Here is a 22,214-nt window from a genome sequence, read left to right as displayed (position 1 = left end):
CATTGTATTGGCAGTGGCAGAAGTCTCAGAGGTTGAGATTGCTGAAAACAGAAAGTCACAACAAGACTGGGAAACTTTTTAAACATTTTTATTAATTAACGCAACTTACAGTCAAGCCAAAAGAGTGAACTATATTAAGTGATACGTATTCACATTATGTCCTAACAGGGTTTACAGCATATCTTGTGTTCTGTAAGCATAATTGTTAACAAAAAAATAAGGAAATGTAAAATAGAAATCAAAGCTTACAACTTTACAACAACAAGAACAAGGAGCTTAGCAGTGGATGTGAACAAATTAAAATCAGCAACATAAAGACCCTCACCAGAACAGGAATGACAGCAAATTCAGTTTTGGCATGTCGTGGTTTAAATAAGGGAGAAGAGAAAAAAGAGAAAGAGGAAAAAAAATAATAAAACAAAAACTCATAACTGAGCTCATCATGACACAAATAAAGGGAGGTTTGAATTCACGAGGCTGTGCAGGGCTGCCTTTGCCAAGAGACTTTGGTCACTTTGCTTCTCCATCATGGCTAACAACGAAAAAAAAAAAAAATCACGAAGTATAAAATGAAAATGGCCAATGAGGGAAAAAACATCAAGAAAAATGGAGTGTCCTGGAATCAGCTCTATGACTGAACAGGGGAATATATTTGATATTTTTCAAGAATCTACAGATGATTGTCTGTTTTCCTTAAACGAGCATGAAAATCAAAAAAGTTTTGCAGTCGACTACATCTCCAGGACAGCCCCTACATTCATAGGAGGTAGATAACATGGCAATGACACGACACAAACTCTTAAAAAAACAAAAACAAAAAACAGGGTTGGAACGGGAATCAAGCTCTCTGTCAAGTCTGTGAAATTGTAGTGCATAATTTGTTCAACTTTTTAAGGCCAAATAGGAACCTCTCGTGTAGATCTAAGGCTATTTTAAGACAAAGGTGCGGGAGGAGTTGGAGCAGGGACACAGTAAGCAGATATAGCCCTTTCGCGGCAATACCTGAGTCAACAGTCATTTATATATATATATATTATACCACAGAGCCTCGCAGGATGCTTGGTGCAACTCTTCGTCAACTAAACCTGATAATTTTTTGGCTACACAGACACAGAGAATATGCAAAAACAAAAAGACAGAATACAAATGGTGTGGCCACAGCTGAGAAATATTCAGATGAGACTGTGTATAAATTGCATAAATGACAAGTTATGATTTGGCCACAAGGTGCAACAGCTCCTTTGTTACAACAGAACTATCAGATTAACTGGTTGTGGCATTTGCACAGCCTGCAGTGACATTCAAACCTCCCAAAGGGGAAAATTAGATTTTTATTGGACAATATGAAGTACACTAAAGAAAAAACAAGTCAATGCAGCATATATCAGGCTTATGAGGTACTTCATGAATATATATATATATAGATATATATCTCAACCTTTTTAGAAAAGCTCTTCAAAGTCATATTATTCCTTATAATTCCTATTGATAGCATAAAATACCTCGTCAGTTATTTTTTACTTTCTGCCCAACTTCAAGTGGGCGATTTTTTTTTGAGACTGCTTGGAAAGTGCAAAACACAAATACTGATCGTTCTATGCAGCATCTACACGCAAAGGTTGCATGATGATTAAAAATGGAAATTACTTTTATGTGGCGCGGCAGATTTTGTCAAACCTTAATGCGGAAAAAAATTACTTAAAACCCAAAAGTAAGGGCAGATGGAGAAGAGAAAGATCCGACAAAAAGGCACACATAAAACGACTACAAACATGCTGGATGTTTTCTGTTGAGACAAAATGACAACAATCTGAAGTTCATTGCCACACGACCTCATATGTACCTTTTGTTGAAATTTACAATGATTTGATACATCGTAAAGTATGTTCAAATCTGTGTATTCCCTTTGTAAATTGTCACATGCACACTACTGCTTATACCCTCAACACAAATGGTGTCCGGCTAATGGTAGGAAAGTGGAAAATGAACTGAGTAAGAGACAGGGACATCCTCCCTGATTGTATTGCAGTACTGGGTTAACACGGCAGAGAAATGTCGGTGTTTGATCACGAAGAGTGGCTCTATCCAGTATGAAACCTTGATATTTTAACAATCCGGGTAAACAAAAACAGAAAAAGCTGGTTACAGGTATCGAGACAAAGATTATCTGTCGATCTACCCATTTGCAAAGTATCGTCCTGCTAAATTAAGTCTGCTGTTAATTGAGAGTTGCCTTGACCAGCGTAATAACGAACAAATAATTACCTACGATTCACAGCCCACATGCTGACATTATTGCTGTGCATACATCTATCCATCGAGCCTTTTAACGCCACTACAAACATGGCTCAATATCACCAACTTTTTGCTGGAATATTTAACACACTGTCATATTGGATTAGCAATTACGATGGCACATTTTTCAACATGTGATCCAGTCATGATTACAGTTTATTTAACGCGCTGGGTTGTTTTTGTCTTTTTAAAAATGAAGGACTTGCACGAAACAATTAGACTTGACCTCCCGATTACAAAAAATGTGGTCCCTTAAGTGTAACCAACTAAAGCAACCAACCAGTCATACATGATTACTTGGTTTTCCATTTATTAAGGTTAAAAAAAAAAAAGACCTGTGCTTTCACACAATATTGGCTTGTATTGGTTTGGTCACTACAATTTTTGATTTTGTTACCATTATTATAAATTAGGGCTAATATTAGCTAGCACCGGACACTGCTCTGAGGTAGTTTTTTCCAAGTTGGTAAATACAAAGCCAAGTCATTCTGAGGACTAGAAATACTTTGAAATATACAAAAATACCCACACAAGTCTTGCACGATTGGATGCATGTAGATCAGCTGGATGGCATCGGTTTGGTTTGGTGAAGCTCCGTAACAGTTCGGTCAGATTTACAACAGCCACAGGCCCCAACCTTCAATGTCCACCAGATGCAGCAGTTACATTCTGGCTCCGTCCCGGCTTCCAGAGATGACCAGTTGCAATTTTAGCCCGTGCTGATGTTCAGCTGTTACAATTAATATTTTCCATCTCAGTTTCACGTGTTAGCATGCTAACATCTGCTAATTAGCAAAAAAAAAAGCTAAGAATAACTGAAGCTGATGGGAATGTCGTTAGTTTCTAGGATAGCCATTTGGTCATAAATCCTGAGGCAGGGGTCACTAGGATTCATCCTCTAGTGAACATAATTGTCTGTACAAAATGTTATGCCTATCCATCTATTAGATGTTTTGGTACCAAACTAACGGATTTACCATCAGATCGTCAGTGTCATTATCTTCAGACCCACACTGGTAGCATGGCTTAAAATGTGGGCAGAACAACTCCAATCAATATTGGAAATGTGAATAGTGAAGAACAGACTGCTTGAAGACTGCTTAAAAGCCTCCAGGAGACACTGAAACCGTGAACAAAAAAACATGACGGAGATGGCACTCCTCCAAAATGGGACATAGCTGCATCAAGTGGACATGAGAGGTTAATAGTTATTCCCCTCAGGTCTGCCCAGTACCCCTTTTGAATTTGTAGCTGCAAACAACAATATAGGCAAGTTTAAACTGCAAAAACCAAACCGGTATCACATGGCTTCAGGTAACTGGGTGGACAACGGCATGATCAAGGCTAACTTTCAAGGACCAAGTGATGTTTCAGAAAGGTTTTTCTAGGAATGAAGCCAACAGAGTGCCATGTAAAAAACAGAGATTTTTCAGTTTCAAGTGGCACGGTACAGATGAGTTATGGGACTCTACTTAGGGAGGATTTTTGGATTTATACAGGACAACTCTGCGAGGACTGGACAGGAATATCAGACTGAGGACTTAAGCGGAAGCAAAAAATAAAAATAAAATCTAACAGCAAACAAGATCACACCAAAGCAACCAGCATATATACACATACAGCTCTTATGTTACAGCATCTCACACAAGCATGACGCCAGAACAAAACAAAATTATTACTACTCTTTGCACCAGTGTGAAACGTTTGTCTACTAAAACTAGAGTCGCTGACATCCAGAGAAAGACATCTGTAACAACTGAAGACTTGTATTTCATGTTAATCAGTGAAAAGATCATTAATATCAGCTGTGATGTGGGCGATATCTAATTAATGAGCTTAATAAAAGAAAACATAATACTTTGTCATTAATTAATCCTATAAATAAGAGAGAAACACCCAGAAAAGAAAAGGCTGTACACAAGTAGCAAACACGAGTATAAATGTACTGGATGGATAGCCTATACACTATATCAAACCATGCAGGCTCTAAGTACATTCATTGTTATTTGGATCTAGGAAAATAGGTCTACTCTACAAGAGGTTTCTTTATGTCAGAAATAAGTTTCTCTACAAGAGACGGATGAGAGGCAGAGAGGAAAAACATTACTGTACAGAGAGTTTGGAATAAATTGATATAGGTTTTTTCTTTATTTGAAATCTGTTTTCTTTTAATTCCAAGACCATTCAAAAGCCAGCAAAGTCTGCTGAAAAAGTGAAGAGGCTGATCGTTACACTTGGAGCAATTTAATCTCAGCCTCTTCCAACGGTAAATTTAAAAACATACCTACAAAAAGAAGAAAACCCGCTATCATGAAAATAAAAATTAATAGATCAATTAACTTAGCTTATGATATGCCATTTAGTTTACAAACCGGCCATTTCTAGAACTTGCTTTGTCCTAGTTTTGGCCGCTCCAAAAGACACAGAAAAACAGCCAAACTGAGGTGAGTATGTGCATTTAATTTAAGAGTCGGAGAACGTATTTTATAATTTCATGATGGTCCCCGCCACATGTTTTGAATGCCTGACTAAGCACCTTGGGCACCAATAAACTAGTAAATTAGTGCCAAATTTATCCAGGCTGCTGTACTTATTTTCAGTATTTGTTTTATACACATTCTTGATTTAGCGCATTATTATCAGGCAGATTTATGTAAAAAAGTAAACACCTCTTCCGTATATTGATATGTATAGTCTGTGGTTATTTTAGCATGATTTTTCTATGCACATTGCAGTCTTGAACAGGGACTATGACCATGTAAAACCTTCCTACACACTTTGTCCTCACACAGCACTTTGGCATCACATCTGCGACAAGCGACGTCAATCACATAAACCTCATCATCAGCGAATCAGTTCATTTTAACAGCTGTCAGTTTGTTTTGCATAAAGCACCTTTCTCCCTTGCCACTAAAAACAAAAGGCAACCCACCCGGCGCAACTACAAGTTTCACTCGTTCATCGTTTAAAAAGGCATCAGGATATTTCTGGGAAAAAAAACAAAAAAAAACCAAACTTGGATGCTGGTTGGCTTGGTGGAGTCCCTCCTGATCAGCAGGCGTGGCTATACTGAGCACACGCTGAGGCTCTTGGGCCTGCTGGCTACACGTGTCAAGTTGTATTCTTGGAAGGCCACCGAAGCCAACTGCTCCTTTCTAAATTAAAACAAAAAAGAGGCTGCCATTTCTGTCACCTGATAAATACTCTTAATGCTGCAACAGCTACAAAGTCCATTCTTGTTTAGTGCAAAAACAACATTGTAAAATGTTTTGAGTTTTGTTTCCAGGAAAAGCAATGCCATTCTGATCTGGTATTCTAAGGTGCTGGTACAGGTAACGTAAAACACAAAGAAGCAGTAACAACAAGTACAAACCCGTCTGCTAAAAAGAGACTATGATGTTTTTAAATTTTAGCAGGTTATTATTAAGGAGACGTATTACATCATGTGGAAACTGAGTGTCAGAAAACGGGAACATTTTGCCCACAGAAATATTAGCTTCCCACTAAAATACCACATACCAAGGCATCCCTTTGAGAAACAATCCCAACACTGAACATTCAAATAAATGACGAATATGGATGTTTGTGGCATTACGAATGCCTGCAGTCACACAGACACAAAGACGTTCAATCTTCCGAGCACAGAACCAACGACAAGCCTCATTGATCAATCTTCATCAACACATTGAGTCATTTGCTCTCATCCAGCCACACTTGAAGTAGAATGACAGATATAAATGCACAATTACACACGGGAACAATACGTTTCATGATGAAGTTAAAGTGATTAGAGGCTTTGCTGTTTTACAAACATCTATTTCAATATCAGTTTGATATTTTCCAGGCTGACGGGGTTGTTCTCTTTGTATCGTTTTAATCTTGCAAGCAACTTTCATTAACAGTCGACCTAACGGCAACGCTAGGGTACAAATTCATCCAGGTTAAAGGATATGCAATGATCATACCTGATGTGGGCTTTTCATTTGTTGTTGTAGTTCTAGGGTGGGAAAAAATCTAGTTGTCAAAAGATAAAATGGTTGTTTCATTGGTGCATAGAATAAAAAGGAAAGAAAGAAGGGAAAGCTGCGTGTGAATAAAAACACACTTCAAGAATTTGGTCGTACAGCTCAACACTCAAAACCCCTACAAAAAAAAACCAAACACACATTCACTCTTGACATCAGTTTGAGTAAAACTATGAAAAATCACACAACTACATATAAACTGAGAAAGCGTGTTCACCATCATCATGCATACAAAGCGTCTAAAATTTATGCCGTCAATGCAAGACTCCAAACAATGCCAATTAGACAGATAGCAGGGGTAATTATACAGAAATGGCCCGCAGTGTGATGTTACCATAACACTTAAACAGGTAACAAGAGGTAGAACACACGGCCATTTCCATACAATTACACCAGTGTCACACAATATGGCTGAGCCTCCTGTTTCGATCGAGGCACACACATCTATAGAAATCGTCGTTCTGCTATCAAAAGTGCATCCAAATTTACATGTTGTGAGACCAGCACCGATAAGAACAATATTGACATCATAACAGTAAATATCAAGTACGTGATTTTCAAAATGCCCCACAAACACAGTCAGTCGGATTTATAGTTGCTTTACAGGTAATGAGTAAAAAGGGTAACACAGACAGGTCGTCAGAGGGAGAGAAAGATCCTCAAAATGATGAAGCATCGATTTTTTTCCTTCTTTTTTTTTTTCTTTTTTCTTAAGCATACAAGTAAAAAGCCTTGTGGACCAGTCCAGTGAGGATTTAAGGTGGTTTACAGTGAAAACTTCTAGCACCTAGAATCAAGATGTCCTTTTGTGCTTCCATGTCTTTTGAATATTAATCATGTAAAAGTTTGTAATCTTGTTTGGCTAAGAAAGATTTGTGTGTTACAAAGGATACGCCCAATTTTCAGGCTATAAAATCTACAATGTTACAAATGACCACATATATACTTCATCCCTTAGAAAGGTATGAAGATTCTGAAAAGCACTAAGAAACGCTATTAAATGCCACATGCTAAAAAACAACATAAACCAAAAAAAAAAGCCCTGATTATCTACCTCTATAAATGACCCAAATTCATGTGAGATACCCCCACTACTAAATCTCTTGGTTAAAAATGATGCATAGTTAGAAAATATAAACTACTTGCCTCCAATCAAGACTAAGTGAACATTCGCCAGCTTAACTTAGTAGTAAAATTTAGGTGGGATGTTAGGAAACGTTTACAATTATTAGTAAGACCATACCAGTCTTAAAAGGCAAGAGAATATTTGCATTTAAAATCTTTATACAAATAGACAGTGTTAATTTAGACTACATATGGGCCAATTGTTTAAAAAAAAAAAAAATCTATATATTTTCAGCAGCCTCTGCTGAAAGCTTATTCAAAATATACCTTATTCCCAACATTACTATATAGTATAAAGACTCACAAAAAGTCAATTGCATAAAACTCAAGCTTTTGTGCGACACCTGCTCTCAATTCCTGGAGCATACACTATAATCATATGGTTTTTGTTAGTTTTTAGTTTTTTAAGGGAATTTCGATTAGTTTAACTCTAAAATGTTGCACCTTTCACTCCACTGTACCGAATGCCTGGATATCAAAACGCCACACAAATATCCCGCTCTGACAAAGACACTGCAGAAACACTATTCTGCTGCTATATACATTAAAAATAGAAGTTGGGTTAATGCGTATAAAAGGAAGAAAAAAAACAATTGTCACAAATGCCTAAATGTCTAAAACATGAGTCAGCTACATGCATATTCATTACAAAAATGATTGAAATTAAAATAGACTATAAAAACAGAAGGGAACAAAAAAATTCATTGTGTTCCCCTGTGTTGATTTCTACATAATGTGTCTTACATCAACGCGGCTCAGAGTACATCAGAAAGGTATCCTTGTTGGGAACCAGTCCCAATATGCTATTTATCGTCATGGGAATTCGGTTAATGGTGCAACTTTATCAGTTCAGACTAACACGTGAAACAGGGAAGAATAAAATTGCTGTTCATTCAATCTCTATCTGAATAATAAAAGCCATCTAGAATAAACTAAGTGTCGGTTCAAGGGTTGATAACAAATCTGACGCAAAGAATTCTTTAGTAAGTTGTCCCAGATTTGGCATAAAATAGTTGTCAGTGTCAATCAAGGACAAATACTGAAAACCCAGCGTATGTGGGTCAAATAATTCATAGTTTTACATAGAAATGACAACAGAAAGGTGGTCTCAAATGGCACTTTTTTCATCACATAGTGCCCTATGTGAAAATCACTCACAACCTTAAACGTATTAAGTACTTATGTCCTGATTGAAGTACCCATTCTGGTCAGTGCACTTTGCTTTGATTGGCTGATAAATAATATATTTGTCAGAGGAGCAAATTATTAGGCAAATAAACAATGAACATGCCCCCACCATCTTTTGATGGCGCTTTCGCCTTTAAAGCACCGAGACAGAATAAAAACAGGAGAAGGAGGGTGAACGGCTTTTTCTAAATTATAAACCACCCCACTGTATAATGATACTGCCCACTAGTGTAGAAATGCTAGGTTTTGGGTATTGGTGTACACACGTTTCTGTTTCCTTTCACACTTTGCGCCACATTTCCCTACAACAAATACAAATACACACTAACGCACAACATGAAGATAAAACCTCTTCCAGCTCAAAACCAAAGAAAGAGGAATTCTTTTTGCATCTTACAGTCTAATAGCTGGCTTGGTTTAGGTGGGTCAGGGGCTTTCACATGTGGGCTGAAGTACAATTGTAGATATACTGGGTAACTGACAGGTGTGTTAGGTAGGGAGATCATGATGTGAAACCACTTTGATGCTATCAACAGCTGACACTAAGACAGCGAGGGGTAGTGTGTTCCATCAATTGGGTCTCACCCACGCTAACCTGGGGTTGTGTGCTATCAGGCAAAGTACATGGTGCGCAGGGTGTCCTGGTGGATCTGAACGGCCTTAGCCAAGGCCTGGTGGTCGCGCCCGTTGCTCTGGCCTGACGTATGACTGCCTTCAGCACTGAAACAGCAATTTAAAAAAAAATTACAGTAGTGTAAAACACTGATTCAACATAATATGTGTAGATGGGGCTTTTCAAAAAGCAGACAAGTGTCTGTTACACAGCAAATGCTCCGAGTTCTTACCTGTCATGCTCTTTGTCCACCAAGTGATATCGAGCACGGAAAGCCACCAAATGGGCGTAGTAGGCTGGTGCTGGGATGGAAACTGAACGGGTGCAGCGCACGTAGGTGTGGCAGAGCTGGTACGTGAGGACCTGCAGTTCATCTGAAGAGAAGTGGTTGTCGTCCCAGAGCACATGGTAGTGAGACGGCCTGCTGGTACCCTGCAAAAAATAAAAAGTGGTGATGGTTTTGCTTCTGTGATCAAAAGGAGAAACATTAAAGCTAAGAAAAACTTCTTAATGTCCTGCCAAAATCAACTTAATTTGAAATTTAAATGATGGTATGTTTTTTTTTAAAGAATCCACAGGCAAATGGGTTGCTTTAGGTCATTTACTTCACATCTGAAGCTGACCCTAATTCAGTTCTTACCTGTATGCCAGCGTGACTGCAAAGATAGAAGTCAAATTCTGATGGGTGAGTGATTTTGGTGTCCACTGTGGTGCCTGCAGGAATGTTGCCACTCTTCCCAACCTGCAGAAATGCCAACATTAGACAGACATTATTTTAAAATGTTGGAGCTTTAAGGTCTAGATAGATCCAGATGGGTGAATACTTTATTGATCCTTCACAGGAAATTGCTTGGTTACAGCAGCTACATCCTCAGTCAAGACAGTCACACATAACATCTCTCTCAAGAGCTCTCTCTCATTTTAACAAAATTACTATTCAGTGACACAATACTGACCCTCTCGTTCCTGTCCATACAGAACAGTCTTGTGTGGTGTCTCTTCTGCACAACCACAAAGGTGATGCCAGGCTGGTAGTCCTTCTCTAGCTTGATGCAGGCCTCACGGATCGCCAGCAGCTCATGCTGAAGAACCTGCAAGTATAACAACATAGGAATTAACAAAAAGCACTGCTAGGTCTGTAGTTTTCTTTTGGACCTGTCTAAAGAAATGTGCCTAAATATTTTTGTATATTTATTAAACTGTTCTTTATCATGCCTGATATATCACCTGGTTGAATTGGCCCTCTGAGATACCGTCTCGGTAGTAGATGATTCTGGTGGGCTTGAAGCGGGTGGACTTGTAGAACTGGATGAGTAGCTCCCGCACCATGGTGGCCAGGTCCTGGATGATATCCTGGCGGTGCTGCTGCACCCGGACTGTGGCACAGTATCGGCTGGGATGGGCGTCCATACTACCAACGACCTGAAGAGCAAAAGCAAATATCATTTAGTACGAACCAGAGAAAGATTGAAATGTATGTATCACACAAGGTTATTCATTTAAGTAGAAACAAAGTGTAAAGGTGGTTTAATATATTATATATTATGTATTTATAGTGTTTTAGACTGCTACAGGAGAATATGATAGCTGCTTAGGCATAACTATGCTTTTTTGTGTGGGCAGGAAAGCTAAAAAAAAAAAAAAAAAAGAGCTCAACAAGACAAAAAGTTCTGTAGAGCAGAGTAATAATTCTCCATTATTTTTGACCGTTGAAAGATCCTTTTACATTTCACATACTTCTGTATGAAGGGAAGTGATTTATGATGCATTGTATTGTGTGGTGTGATCTTTCTTACAGCAGCAATAGAAGGCTTCTTTCCATCTCCTGCAGGCGGATGAGTCACATCTGCGCCGAGGAATATCACAGGCTGCTGGAACACCAACGGCCTGGAACAAGAACACAGAGAGCAGGTGAAATGTAGCACAAAAACATTCTTACACATCTGAAAAAAGTTTACAAAATGTGATGAACTCAAGTTTCAGTAAGGGGTGTAGTAATATCTCTACTGACCTGCCCTGTGGGAGTAAGATGTTGTTGACACCGCCTAGCTTGACGTTGATCTTCAGACAGAGGTTGGAGAGGGTCTGAGGTGTCGTCTTTTGAACATTCTTCACCTGTACACACTGTGTGGCCATGCCAAGGACCGTGTCTCCAACACGTTTCACCTCAGCTACAACACAGATACATGGATACATCAATTAATTAAACATGATCTCTCAATACTGGTGTTTGTATTTGTATTTGAATATGTAATTTCTGGAGGCATGGTTATGTCTACATTTCTTGCAACCTGAAAGTGTAATACAATAATATGTGGGTTGCGTTGTTACGTACAGAAGGGATTACTGATGTTTAAATGACAGAGTGAGTTGAGAAGAAAATGGGAAGAATCAGAGAGAATGTAGCTTTATTTGCTTCCTATTTAATTGTAGTTTATTCCTAAAGCACCAATAGAAGCAGTAAGACTTGCTCAGCAAGCAGCAGGCATGTTCAGATACACCAGATCAGGAGCTTTAAATACAAGTGAACACTCTAATCACAAAAACCCTCACAGATAAGATTAACTTAAGAAATGTTTGTTTTAAGCAAAGCCAACTAGAAGTCCAATCCTACTTCCATGTTGTCATGACATTATTTAGTCAGATGTTATTTATATTTGGCTTTAAGAGAACAATCTGGTTTCATGGGGAGAAAGTCCATCTTATCTCCAGTAATAAATGAATACACATGATAAATTGTGATTCCACCCTAAAAACAAATAATAATGATTAGCAGCCCTGGGAAACTTCAACCTGTGCAATCAGCTCTGCTCAGAGTTTGAAAGAAGTAGGGTATTAGCAACATTTTGAGTATCAGTGATCGCAAACAGGATTTCACGCCACAAAAATGTACTGTTTGGTTTTTTAAAATAAATGTCTCTGTAGTAAGAAAATACAAGTTCCTCACTGAATGACAAACAAAATGAGTGCATCGCTCACCGTAAACAGGTGTCTTCCCCGGTAGGATGACGACAACCAGCTGGAGCCCCTGGTATGTGTACTTGAGGTGCCTAAACATGGGCTCCACGCTGTCCGCGCCCTGGGCGTACTTACAGAAGCAAGGTTGACCCTGGATGGGCATCCCTGCATCCCGGGAGATCTTCCTAAGCTGATCTGTGAATGCTCTGAGACAGACAAGGAACTTATTTATTCACGATTCAGTTTGATGCATCATTTCAGATTATACATGAGACATGTCTTTAAATTGATATTTGAGCTCTGGGTAAATAAAGGAATAATAAGTTAACGGCCAAACCTAAAAAAAAATTGAGAACATGTCATGTAGAAAAATGCTTCAAATATGCACTTGGTAATTACTTAAATGTCCAATATTTTTGCTGAGCTGTATTGTGCACCTTTCATGACATAATTCTTGTAACTGGAGAAAATATTAATATTGATCGTTTATTCGGAGCTGCAATTATATCTAAAATGAAAACCATGGGACTCAGACCTTTAAGTATTGATACGAAAGATATAAAGCTTGAAACATACCCTCTAAGTACAAAAATGCAAGTGGAAAAACCTTGCTAAGGCATTGCAAATGCATGGCACAGCTGCACATACTCAACATGTGCTTGCAGAGCTAAAATACCTCAGTCCTCAGGGGGGCAATATCGCAAGAGACTCGATAAACTGGGCTGTCATGACAGTTGTGAAAGAAAGAAGCACAAATCAAATAAGACAGCTTCTGCTGTTGCTGCGCCCCTTGTTGCAACATTTGAAACTTCAGCTCGCACTTACATCAAGTTAGGAATTTCTGGTGACACATTTTCAAATTCCATTATGCATAAAATAGCTAAATGTGTCATTGCACTTTCATAAGGTATGTTTCACAGCCATTTAAACTCAAGCCATTCAATTATGGTCTGACTGCCATCAAATCCATCAAGTCTCATGTTGGAAGAATGGCACACATTCATGATAACATGAAACACATATGAAGGAGAACATACTCCCTATGTATCTCACTTACTTGAGCAGGAGTTCAGTGCACTGTCTCTGTGGTGCAAAGCAAGCAATGGCCCACACTTTGATCTCAATGCCAGTGTGGAACTGCTTGTTCCTCATGTCCCATACTCCCTGGATTGGTGTGGCTATTGCTTTGTTCTGCAAATTACAATGAAAGCAGTCTTATTAGCACTTAAAAGTTGTAGCAACATTTCTTTATAAGCAATGGCTCTAAAAAAGATTGTGCTGCAGCAACATGGAAATACATTATTTCCTCTTCACCAACCAAACTGGCCATCAACATACCCTGCCTCCATACAGGATGGAGGGTGCTTGAAGGACACGGCCGTTCACTTCTGTCATCTCGTCCCTCACCATCACTCCAAATTCACGAACATAAGGGTCAGTGTTGAAGTTGGCACTTCTCATCTGAAATAATGTAATAGTTATATATTTGTGAATATATATAATATGACGGAGTTAAGATTTATTTTTAAAAAGCTGTTAGAAAAATACACAAGGCAAATATAGCAATTGTAGACATTTATGAAATGCATATTTATGAAGCCTACTAAAACCAATGATTAAAAAGGAAATCAGGAAATATGACCTTTATTCCCAACTATAATTTACTTCAAAGAGAAAATGCTTAGATGGTTGCTGTGGCGTGTAAGGTGTATAAACACTCTGTATGTGTAAATTATTAATGACTAAATGCTTGGCTAAAAGTACAGATAAACATCCCAAACTCCTCCCCAGCAGCCAATCAACAAACAGAACTGGGCCTGTCCTTGGTGTCAAGATGGAAAAAAACTAGGCAGCTTGGTCACAACCTTTGTCTTATCTCACCCAAACAGTCCACTGAAACCCTGACAATGTAGCAAGAAGCAGGCCGGGCAGTCACTGACGATTATGTATTTCTTAAACCATACTATTAAAGTGTCTACAACCATGACTTGATAATTATATAGGACTGTTGAACTTGTCATAGTAAAACAACTGTCAACAGGTAAGAATGTTAAGAATATTAGATGTTGGCTAGCTCTGTTGTGGGGAGTTACGTGTCAGCAGCACGCTACAACCATCAATAACATGCAAGCTATTTTAGCTGTTTTTAGTTTGACCTGACAGTGAACTCTTGAGTTTTTTTACTGTCTTCACTTGGTTTGCTGTTGGCTGTGGACCAACAGGCAAACATTATTGATGAATCCTGCAATGTTGTAGTCTGCACATTGTAAACACCTTATAGTGTTCACAAATATAGTGTCAAACTATTTTGAGACATGGAGCGAACTGCTGCGTCACATTCAGTAAATATTTATTTCACAGACTCACCAGTTTACTGATCTCATCCTGACGGTCTGGTGCTGATCGGGCTGTGGCACGGATCATAGTGGAGGTCTGATTGTCTGTCAGCTTTTTGATGCAGCGCTGTCCTGCCACTATGTTACACACCTGGACACACAAACACACACACAAAACAGCTTTTAGTGAATACAGTCTTTTAAAGCAAACACTGTACACACAAGAGGTCGGTGACTGCTTACCTCTAGAGGTAGGTAGGTGTGCTTCTGCTCCTGTCCCACCTGTAGACACGGGAGGTGGGGGTATCTCAGGATGAGCTTGTACTTGTCTTTGAAGTACTGTGCTACTGTGCATTCAATAGTTTGGCCATTCTCCTGCTGCAGGGGGAACCTGAAGGAAGCACATACCAGAAACTTAAAAAAATAAAAAGGGTGGGAAAATAGAGGAGCTCCTTTTTTATGCATTCTTAAAAGATGCACAAAGACCTAACAAGACTTATCTCTTGTATGCCAATCATTGAGACACATTTTTTAATCCACTCAAGCAAAAACCCATTTCAACGGTAAATTAAACAGCCAGTATGCCTGTTTAATATCTTGACTCTGAATGCTTGTCACAGTAGTGGAAATTTCACACCAGTTTGTCACAATTTTTAGTAACACTAAGCATCATAGAGACAAGTTATGCTTTTTAAATAATAAGGAGTCTATATTTGGTTATTGGTGGAGTGTCATGCTGTTGTCTCCAGAATAGATTAAGTTACATGCATTTTTTTTACTTAATGCATAGGTTTTCTCATTGCTGCTGCACATATTTTATTTAAACAATATACCCAAGGGACAGAAGAGCATTCTTACGTTTGATGACTGGCTGGTCTTCTGGTCACATTGCACACTCTGTACTTCCTCTTCATCTGCCCACAATGAGTGATCTCCACCTTCAGGCCTGGATGAAGGAATCACAACAAAGTATAATAGTTAACAGAGTTTTCTAATCACCTTCAACCCCCCCCTTCTTTTGACAACGTTAAAGAGACTGATCAGTTAAGAACTGAATCAAACTCCAAAGATTAAGAATGAATTGTATCCATAACCCAGAAAGTGAAATACATTTAAAAAACAGTCAATCTAACAAGCAAAGACCTTCATGTCCGCTAGCAGGTGAGCTCCTGCCCTTTAATTACCTTTGATTTCCTTCGTAAACTTCACTCTTTGAGAGTCTGTTAAGGGCTTCTGTTGTTCTTCAATGCTTTTGAAATCCAAGACCTCACACATGAACTCAATTACAGGCTGGGCTTTGTAGAACGCAGTGGCCGAAACTGCAAAACAAGCGGGTTGAAATTAGATACACGCGTACAACTTAACTTCCAGTTTGTAAACAATCAAAATGAATGATTACCGTCGATATTGAGCATCATTTTCCAAAGGGAGGGCCTGACAGACTGGTGGAAGCCAAACCACACCTCTCTGCCTCCACCAAGGGGGTTTGAACACCCCTCTGAGGGAGTGAAGAAAGAGCGGCCCACTGGGGTATACCTGTAACAAACCAATGATAAAGTCTGAGTAGGGCTACAACTAACAATTACTTATATTAATCTGCAAATTATGTTCTTGATTAACTGTTTGTCTGTAAAATGTCAGAAAACAGTGAAAAATGGAGGAGAATGCGATTTGTAGCAGTGGATAAAAGGAGACGCTCCAGATAATGATGTGACTATTTTGTCAGTTTGGCATGTTTGCCCCATAAACGATCTATTTTGTTCACTCTCCATCAGTGAGTATACAGTCTTAGATGTTTTCCAGAATGGTTCCTGTCCCCAAGTGCATTAATATGCAATAAGAATATTATTGTGGACCAAAACATTTTGTTTACCACAAAAAATGATCTATTACATGAAACTTTCAAGTCTCTACAAGCTGACAGTCACACCATACTAAAATGAATAGAAATTATTCTCAGGTCATTATTAAAGGCCAGACTTTATCAGGGTGATCTGTGAGACTGAATCCTGTTTATTTGTATTCAACTGGATAATAAATCATGTAAATGTCAAATAATATCTACCTTTGCCATATATTAATGACAAGAGTATCTTCAATGAACAATAACCCATGAAGACAATCCATCATCCATTAATGAATCAATGTTCAATAATGACAGACCTACCTCATAGAGGGCAAATGTCTCATGACCACATCCAAGGCTTGAATGGTCTCAAAGGGGACACTGGGTAGTCGTCCCGCGAGTGCCTCGTGCAGAGCTTGCAGGCTAACGCAGGACACCCACTTGATGGAAACTTTGAAGCTGCGGTCTTTGCCTTCACCAGGAATGGTCACCTCAAGCTCCACCTGTGTGGTTGATGGGCAAGAAAAAAAAAGAGTAAGAGAGAGTATTGTGTTGTTTTTTCTGTGGCTTTAGTACAAATATGTTAATGTGATTTCATTTTTGCAGGTTGTTCTGGATAAAAACGTACTTTGTCTCTGCCGATGGGCAGGGGCATGGCAGTGTACAGATTCTTCCTCCCGTCATACACTGGTTTTCGATCACCAAAGATCTGCGTTTTAAAGTGCTGGACCATGTGCTCCACAATTTCTCTGAGAAGCAAAATGAAACAGAAAAATGAGCACTATGTAATTTGCCTGTTATGACATCATTACAGAAGATGAGCCACTGGTCTACCAGAGCCTGAAAATGAGCTGTACACTCATACATACCGATTGACCCTCCTGGGACATTTCTCAGGTTTGATGTCGATGTCATAGTGGTAGACCTCCAGTTTGGGGATTTCCATCTCAAAGAAGTTGGCCTGGAGCTTGATTGTCCTGCCCATGGTGCCAAAATCTGGCCGTGATGGTGGCTTGAACACGTATTCCGGCACCGGGGAAGATGGGGCGTCTGATTCAGGGGGGTCAAATGGGTGAAAGTGACATAGCACGTGGTTAATATCACATTTTTCAGGCACCAGACATTTCCCCAAGATCTGGAAGGCCCAAACTGACAAGTATGAACAGGTATGTTTAAACATACAATACAACTCAGCAGATTCATATGACATATAAGCATTGTGTGTTTCTCAGCTGGTTATAGTTGAAAACGAAAGCTTGTTTTTCTTTCTTAGTTAACAAACATTATTGACATGTTTCACAGCATCAGGATCCATTAAAACTAAATCTAAGTTGTTATAGTTGAAAACAGTGAGTAACACGCAACAGCTATCCTGTGTTTCAAGTTTTGGTTGTGATGGATGTGTTTAAATTTGGATCGTACAATTTGCCTTTAAAGTAGTTACAAAACAAAAGTGGAGTAAAATATTTTCTAATTTATATATTCAACAGCAAAACTGGAGATGTAAAAAGTCAGTTTTTTCCATCTCTGTCTTCTTGTTAATAGTTTAAATAATGATCTTAAACCTGTCTTGTTCGACATGTCACAACCTGTTCCGCCATGTTAATTAGTCAGCTTTGTTAAGTGTTGATGCCAGATAAACTCTGAGAAATGATTTACATAACCTACAGCCTGGAGGACACCACAACCTCAAAAGTTTGTTTTTATAAGGCAAATTTATCTGAAATTTGATTGGAAGACTTGACGGACACAGTCCAAATAATTCTGCAAGCACCTAACATCTGACCACCTTTAACAGGCATAATTTCAAACCAACTTTGCTCTTCTTCACTGATGTTGATATGAACCCTCACCATGTCAGTTGGACAAATATGTGACTTTCAAGTCAGTTCAAAAATGAAAATATGACTGCTGAAATTATAATATATCAGCTTAAGTAGGTTTCTGACTAAAACTGAGGAGAAACTTGAGCCACATCTATAGCACAGCAGTTTTATTAGTTGTTCACAAAATTTGGGTGTATTAAGAAATACTGAGTCAAGTCAACAGCACAGTGTAGTTCACATATTGTTTGGCTTTCAGCTGGCAGACTCGACCCATTTTTGTATACATACTCCAAGTCAATATCATGCAGCAAGTACCAAATTTAACATTTATTCCTAGCACTAACACGCTCAGTAAAATTGATGCTCTTATTGAATGATCAAGTACTGAAACACTGATCAAGTATTCTGACCATTACAGGCTCCAAATCAGAACCATCCTATTGCTTTTAAACCTGTAAAGACTTTATGTGATACTTTGTATCCTGTGTAAGATGACAAAGGGTTTATTCATTGGGTGACGTGTTGAACCAAGAAGCTCCACATCTGCAACTTCAGATACTACAGTGAGACTGTCAGCGTTCATACTCCATTCCCTTTAAGCGTCTTATCTTTGTGCTCCAGCTCTGTTCATTTAAGCAGAATAACACCCATAAAAGCTAGTTGTATACAGTAGAGATTACTGAATGGCCTATAGCGTGTAAAGGTGCACTGCCATTCAGAGCTCAAAATGAGATGCATTTTGAAGAAATTGACTGCCTAGAAGGACATCATGTTCTTTGTATATTCTCAACTGTAGCGCCAAATTGCCAGTGTCCCATTTCCTGGACATTTCATTATTGAGCCAGAAGGTCAAATTGTGCTTCAAATGAGTACATACTGTGACGCTTGAAGGATACATTAAAGCATAATGTTGCTGCTTACAGTGAACAAGGCTTTACAGTGAAATAAGGGGCAAAAACTTACCAGAGCTTACTGACCCTGAGGGACGGGGTCCCTCAAGCATCTCGGTGGCTACAAAGGACAAAAATTGCACATTATAAATGCTCCAAAAAATCTACTGTCAAATATATGGTATTGAAAACCTGCATTTTTGTACTTTACATTAGGACAAATGTAGATAGAAGAGTTCATCAATTTTCTTTATGTTGCAGGTTGCAAAGGAAGCAAAGTGCAGGGAACTAATCATTAATTGTACATTTGTAATGCAAACCCTTTCTTGCTTTATATTAGGCACACCTATCGCCTCAACACAATCAATCGTGACTTTTTCAAAATTCTTATCAATGTGCACACAGAAGGTATCGGGCAAGCTGGCAATCTTAACTCTACTGAAGACACCCAGCCTCCTGCTACACGTCACATTTTACACAGAGAAAACAGATTATCTTACATATACAGACAAATGTAACAAGTAACTGGATTTTAGTGTTAAGTTTTTATAAATGGTTTGTTACTCTATCTTAAAAAAAGGCAATGATAGAGAAAAAAATACCGCAAAAGTTACACATTTCTACATGAGAGCAAACTGTACCATACTTCAAACTTTGTCCTGCATACTTGTTTATTCCGTGTATGTTCACGATCAAAATTTCAATGTTACATAATGGAGCAATTTAATAGCTTAAAGACATTTATATATTATGGCCAAAATCGATGTAACATGACTAAAACTACAAGTTGGATGCTACCAGCTAACCAGAGCAAAGATTGGTGATGAGATTAGATAGCATGGTCGGCCGCTAAATAGTACTATAATCACTGCGAGTAGTGTTAACGACGTTTAAATCATATCCTAACCATTCACGCTTGTAATGGTTGTTTGTTTAGAAATACGTTAGCCAATCGACGCCAGCACACATAAATTAACCCGAGACGGTCCCAAAGAACAAGTTCGGGGAACGAGGTAGCGCTGAAGCTAACTTGGCTAGCAGCAGTTTGTTGTTGTTGCACGCTAGCTAAAGCTTGACTCTACTATTAATGACTTAAAACAGGGACGCCGTGTACTGCAATAACCAGCTCGATTAAATAAGCGAGCACTTGATTCGCCATTGGCTTTCTATAATTTAGCACCAAAATGCTGCAACTAGTGTGTGAATGTGTGTTAGCTGCATCACTTAGCCGATGCTAACGCTTAGCCACTTACCTCCAGCAGAGGAATACATTTTGTCGACTTTTTAACGTGTACAGATACTCCTCTTTACGGTTGCCAAATTCCGCCCAAACTCATGCGTGGTCGAAAAGTATTTATATATACAGGAGCGAGGGAAGCCCAGTTCGGAAATAAAGATATTTAGTTTTTCCAAGGTGGTAAATATTTGGAGTCTCTCATCCTCGACACGACCCCATCCCCCCAACACACAAAACGGGAGCCGAGAGAGAAAAGATAGCACAGTGAAGACCCTAGCACAGCAAGAGAGTTCCCTCCCATCTACTTCCGCCTACGTCCACATCCGGTTTCGACAGCTTCAATGTTTTGAGCTTCACGAAATTAAATCTGACGTTTTGCCCGATTTACTATATTTTTTCAGTGTTTAAAGTGTTGAAAAGTTCCTAAAACACAAAAAGTCTGTAAAATAAATATATACATATGGAAAATAATTGAATAATGCAGAGGTTATTAAGTGTTTACTGTTTAGATCATTCGATTGTCACTGACATATTGATATTTGTTTAGTGTTCAAATTTTAGACTGTTTAGACTGTTTCACGCCTGTTCATTTATTAGTATATAGACAAACCATCGGTAGTTTTGCAGTCGACCACTTCCAGACATTTTGTCTTCCACAAAATCAGGCAATTTCGTCCAAGGGTGTGTGGTTCTTCCTTCAAAATAGACAAAATCATTACAACAACTAAACTAAACTAAACCAGACACGCAAAACCATTTGTTTCTCATGTGCCAAAAGATTAAGAATTTATATTTCACCCTAAATAGGCTATTATATTTTTCACGTAATAACTGTTTTATTTGCGCATATTCTCGTAATATTACAATGCTTTCTCGTAGGCCTAATATTATAACTTTATTCTCAAAATCTCTTTTCTTGTGGCCCTAGTGCTCCGTTTTATCAATCACATAATTACACTGTATTGGATCATTTCCCCCTCTGTATAATTTCGCTGTTAAAGTGTAAGAGTTAATTTGGACGTAAACAGGAAGGGAACTATCTTGGTGCGTCAACTCTTCAGTGACGTCAGAAACACGCTGCGCGCTCACCGCTATTGAAATGAAAAAGCACATCAAATGTCGTTTTTTTGATACGAAACAATGTTTTTATAATGCGGGTGACAACATCGGTTTGGTTTCAGAAACCATGAACCACAAACTGAAATAATATTCAACTTGTCAACAAGCAAGGCCCCCTTAGGAAGAAATTCATGGCCTCGTAAGGGGGAGTATTTCCGGGGTAAACTGATACGTAAGCATCATATACAGTCTATGGTAAGCATAAGATAAGATAAAATGAAGAAAAGAGAAATTCCATTGACAGTAGCACAAGGAAATGTGGTTACATCAAAGAAAGACATTTACATGAACACCTATACATCAAACAATCTAGTTTAAAAATAGATAAAATAGGAATAATAGATACATTAAAACTGATTTGTGCACATGCAATGTTCATGTGTATATTTACAACTGCAGTACATGTGGTGACCTTAAAACAATCTGACAACACCAGGAAAATTAAGTGGGAAAGGGAACTCCTCAAGGAGGTATTGTAAGTCTAATATTGTTTCCAGTTATGATGTAAATAGGTCCATTAGAGTTGCATTATTTGCACATGGAAGAAATATAGAGTTAAGAAGCAACAGATAAGGTAGATATATGGACACTGGGTTTTAGGGTCTCACTTGCTGTATTATCCAGAAATATTGCTGTATAAATAATGTTTATTATTATTGTTGTTGTAGCTTAAAACGAGACAACAGGCTCACTTGGAAAACACAGGAAAAATAGTTGGAAAATGTAAACAACACTGAATATTATTCACTGTTTGAG

General features: G+C 38.5%; 1 protein-coding gene across 1 annotated transcript; it reads right to left on the bottom strand.

The window, feature by feature from the left end:
* Positions 1-72: 72 nt before the first annotated feature.
* Positions 73-20,556, bottom strand: ago2 (argonaute RISC catalytic component 2). Its single transcript, XM_062436621.1, has 20 exons — positions 20,356-20,556; positions 19,178-19,223; positions 17,256-17,453; positions 17,015-17,135; positions 16,708-16,889; positions 15,940-16,076; positions 15,725-15,859; positions 15,399-15,486; positions 14,784-14,931; positions 14,572-14,691; positions 13,543-13,665; positions 13,262-13,395; positions 12,226-12,410; positions 11,258-11,417; positions 11,043-11,133; positions 10,474-10,668; positions 10,203-10,337; positions 9,887-9,988; positions 9,479-9,678; positions 73-9,353 (listed from the first exon to the last, which is right to left on the bottom strand). Exons 1-20 carry the CDS (start codon positions 20,372-20,374, stop codon positions 9,245-9,247), a joined length of 2,628 nt encoding a protein of 875 aa, XP_062292605.1. The 5' UTR covers positions 20,375-20,556; the 3' UTR covers positions 73-9,244.
* Positions 20,557-22,214: the final 1,658 nt, after the last annotated feature.

Source organism: Scomber scombrus, chromosome 16 (genome assembly GCF_963691925.1).
Source record: "Scomber scombrus chromosome 16, fScoSco1.1, whole genome shotgun sequence".
Classification (NCBI taxonomy): Eukaryota; Metazoa; Chordata; class Actinopteri; order Scombriformes; family Scombridae; genus Scomber; species Scomber scombrus.
This window is presented reverse-complemented; position numbering and strand designations above follow the sequence as displayed.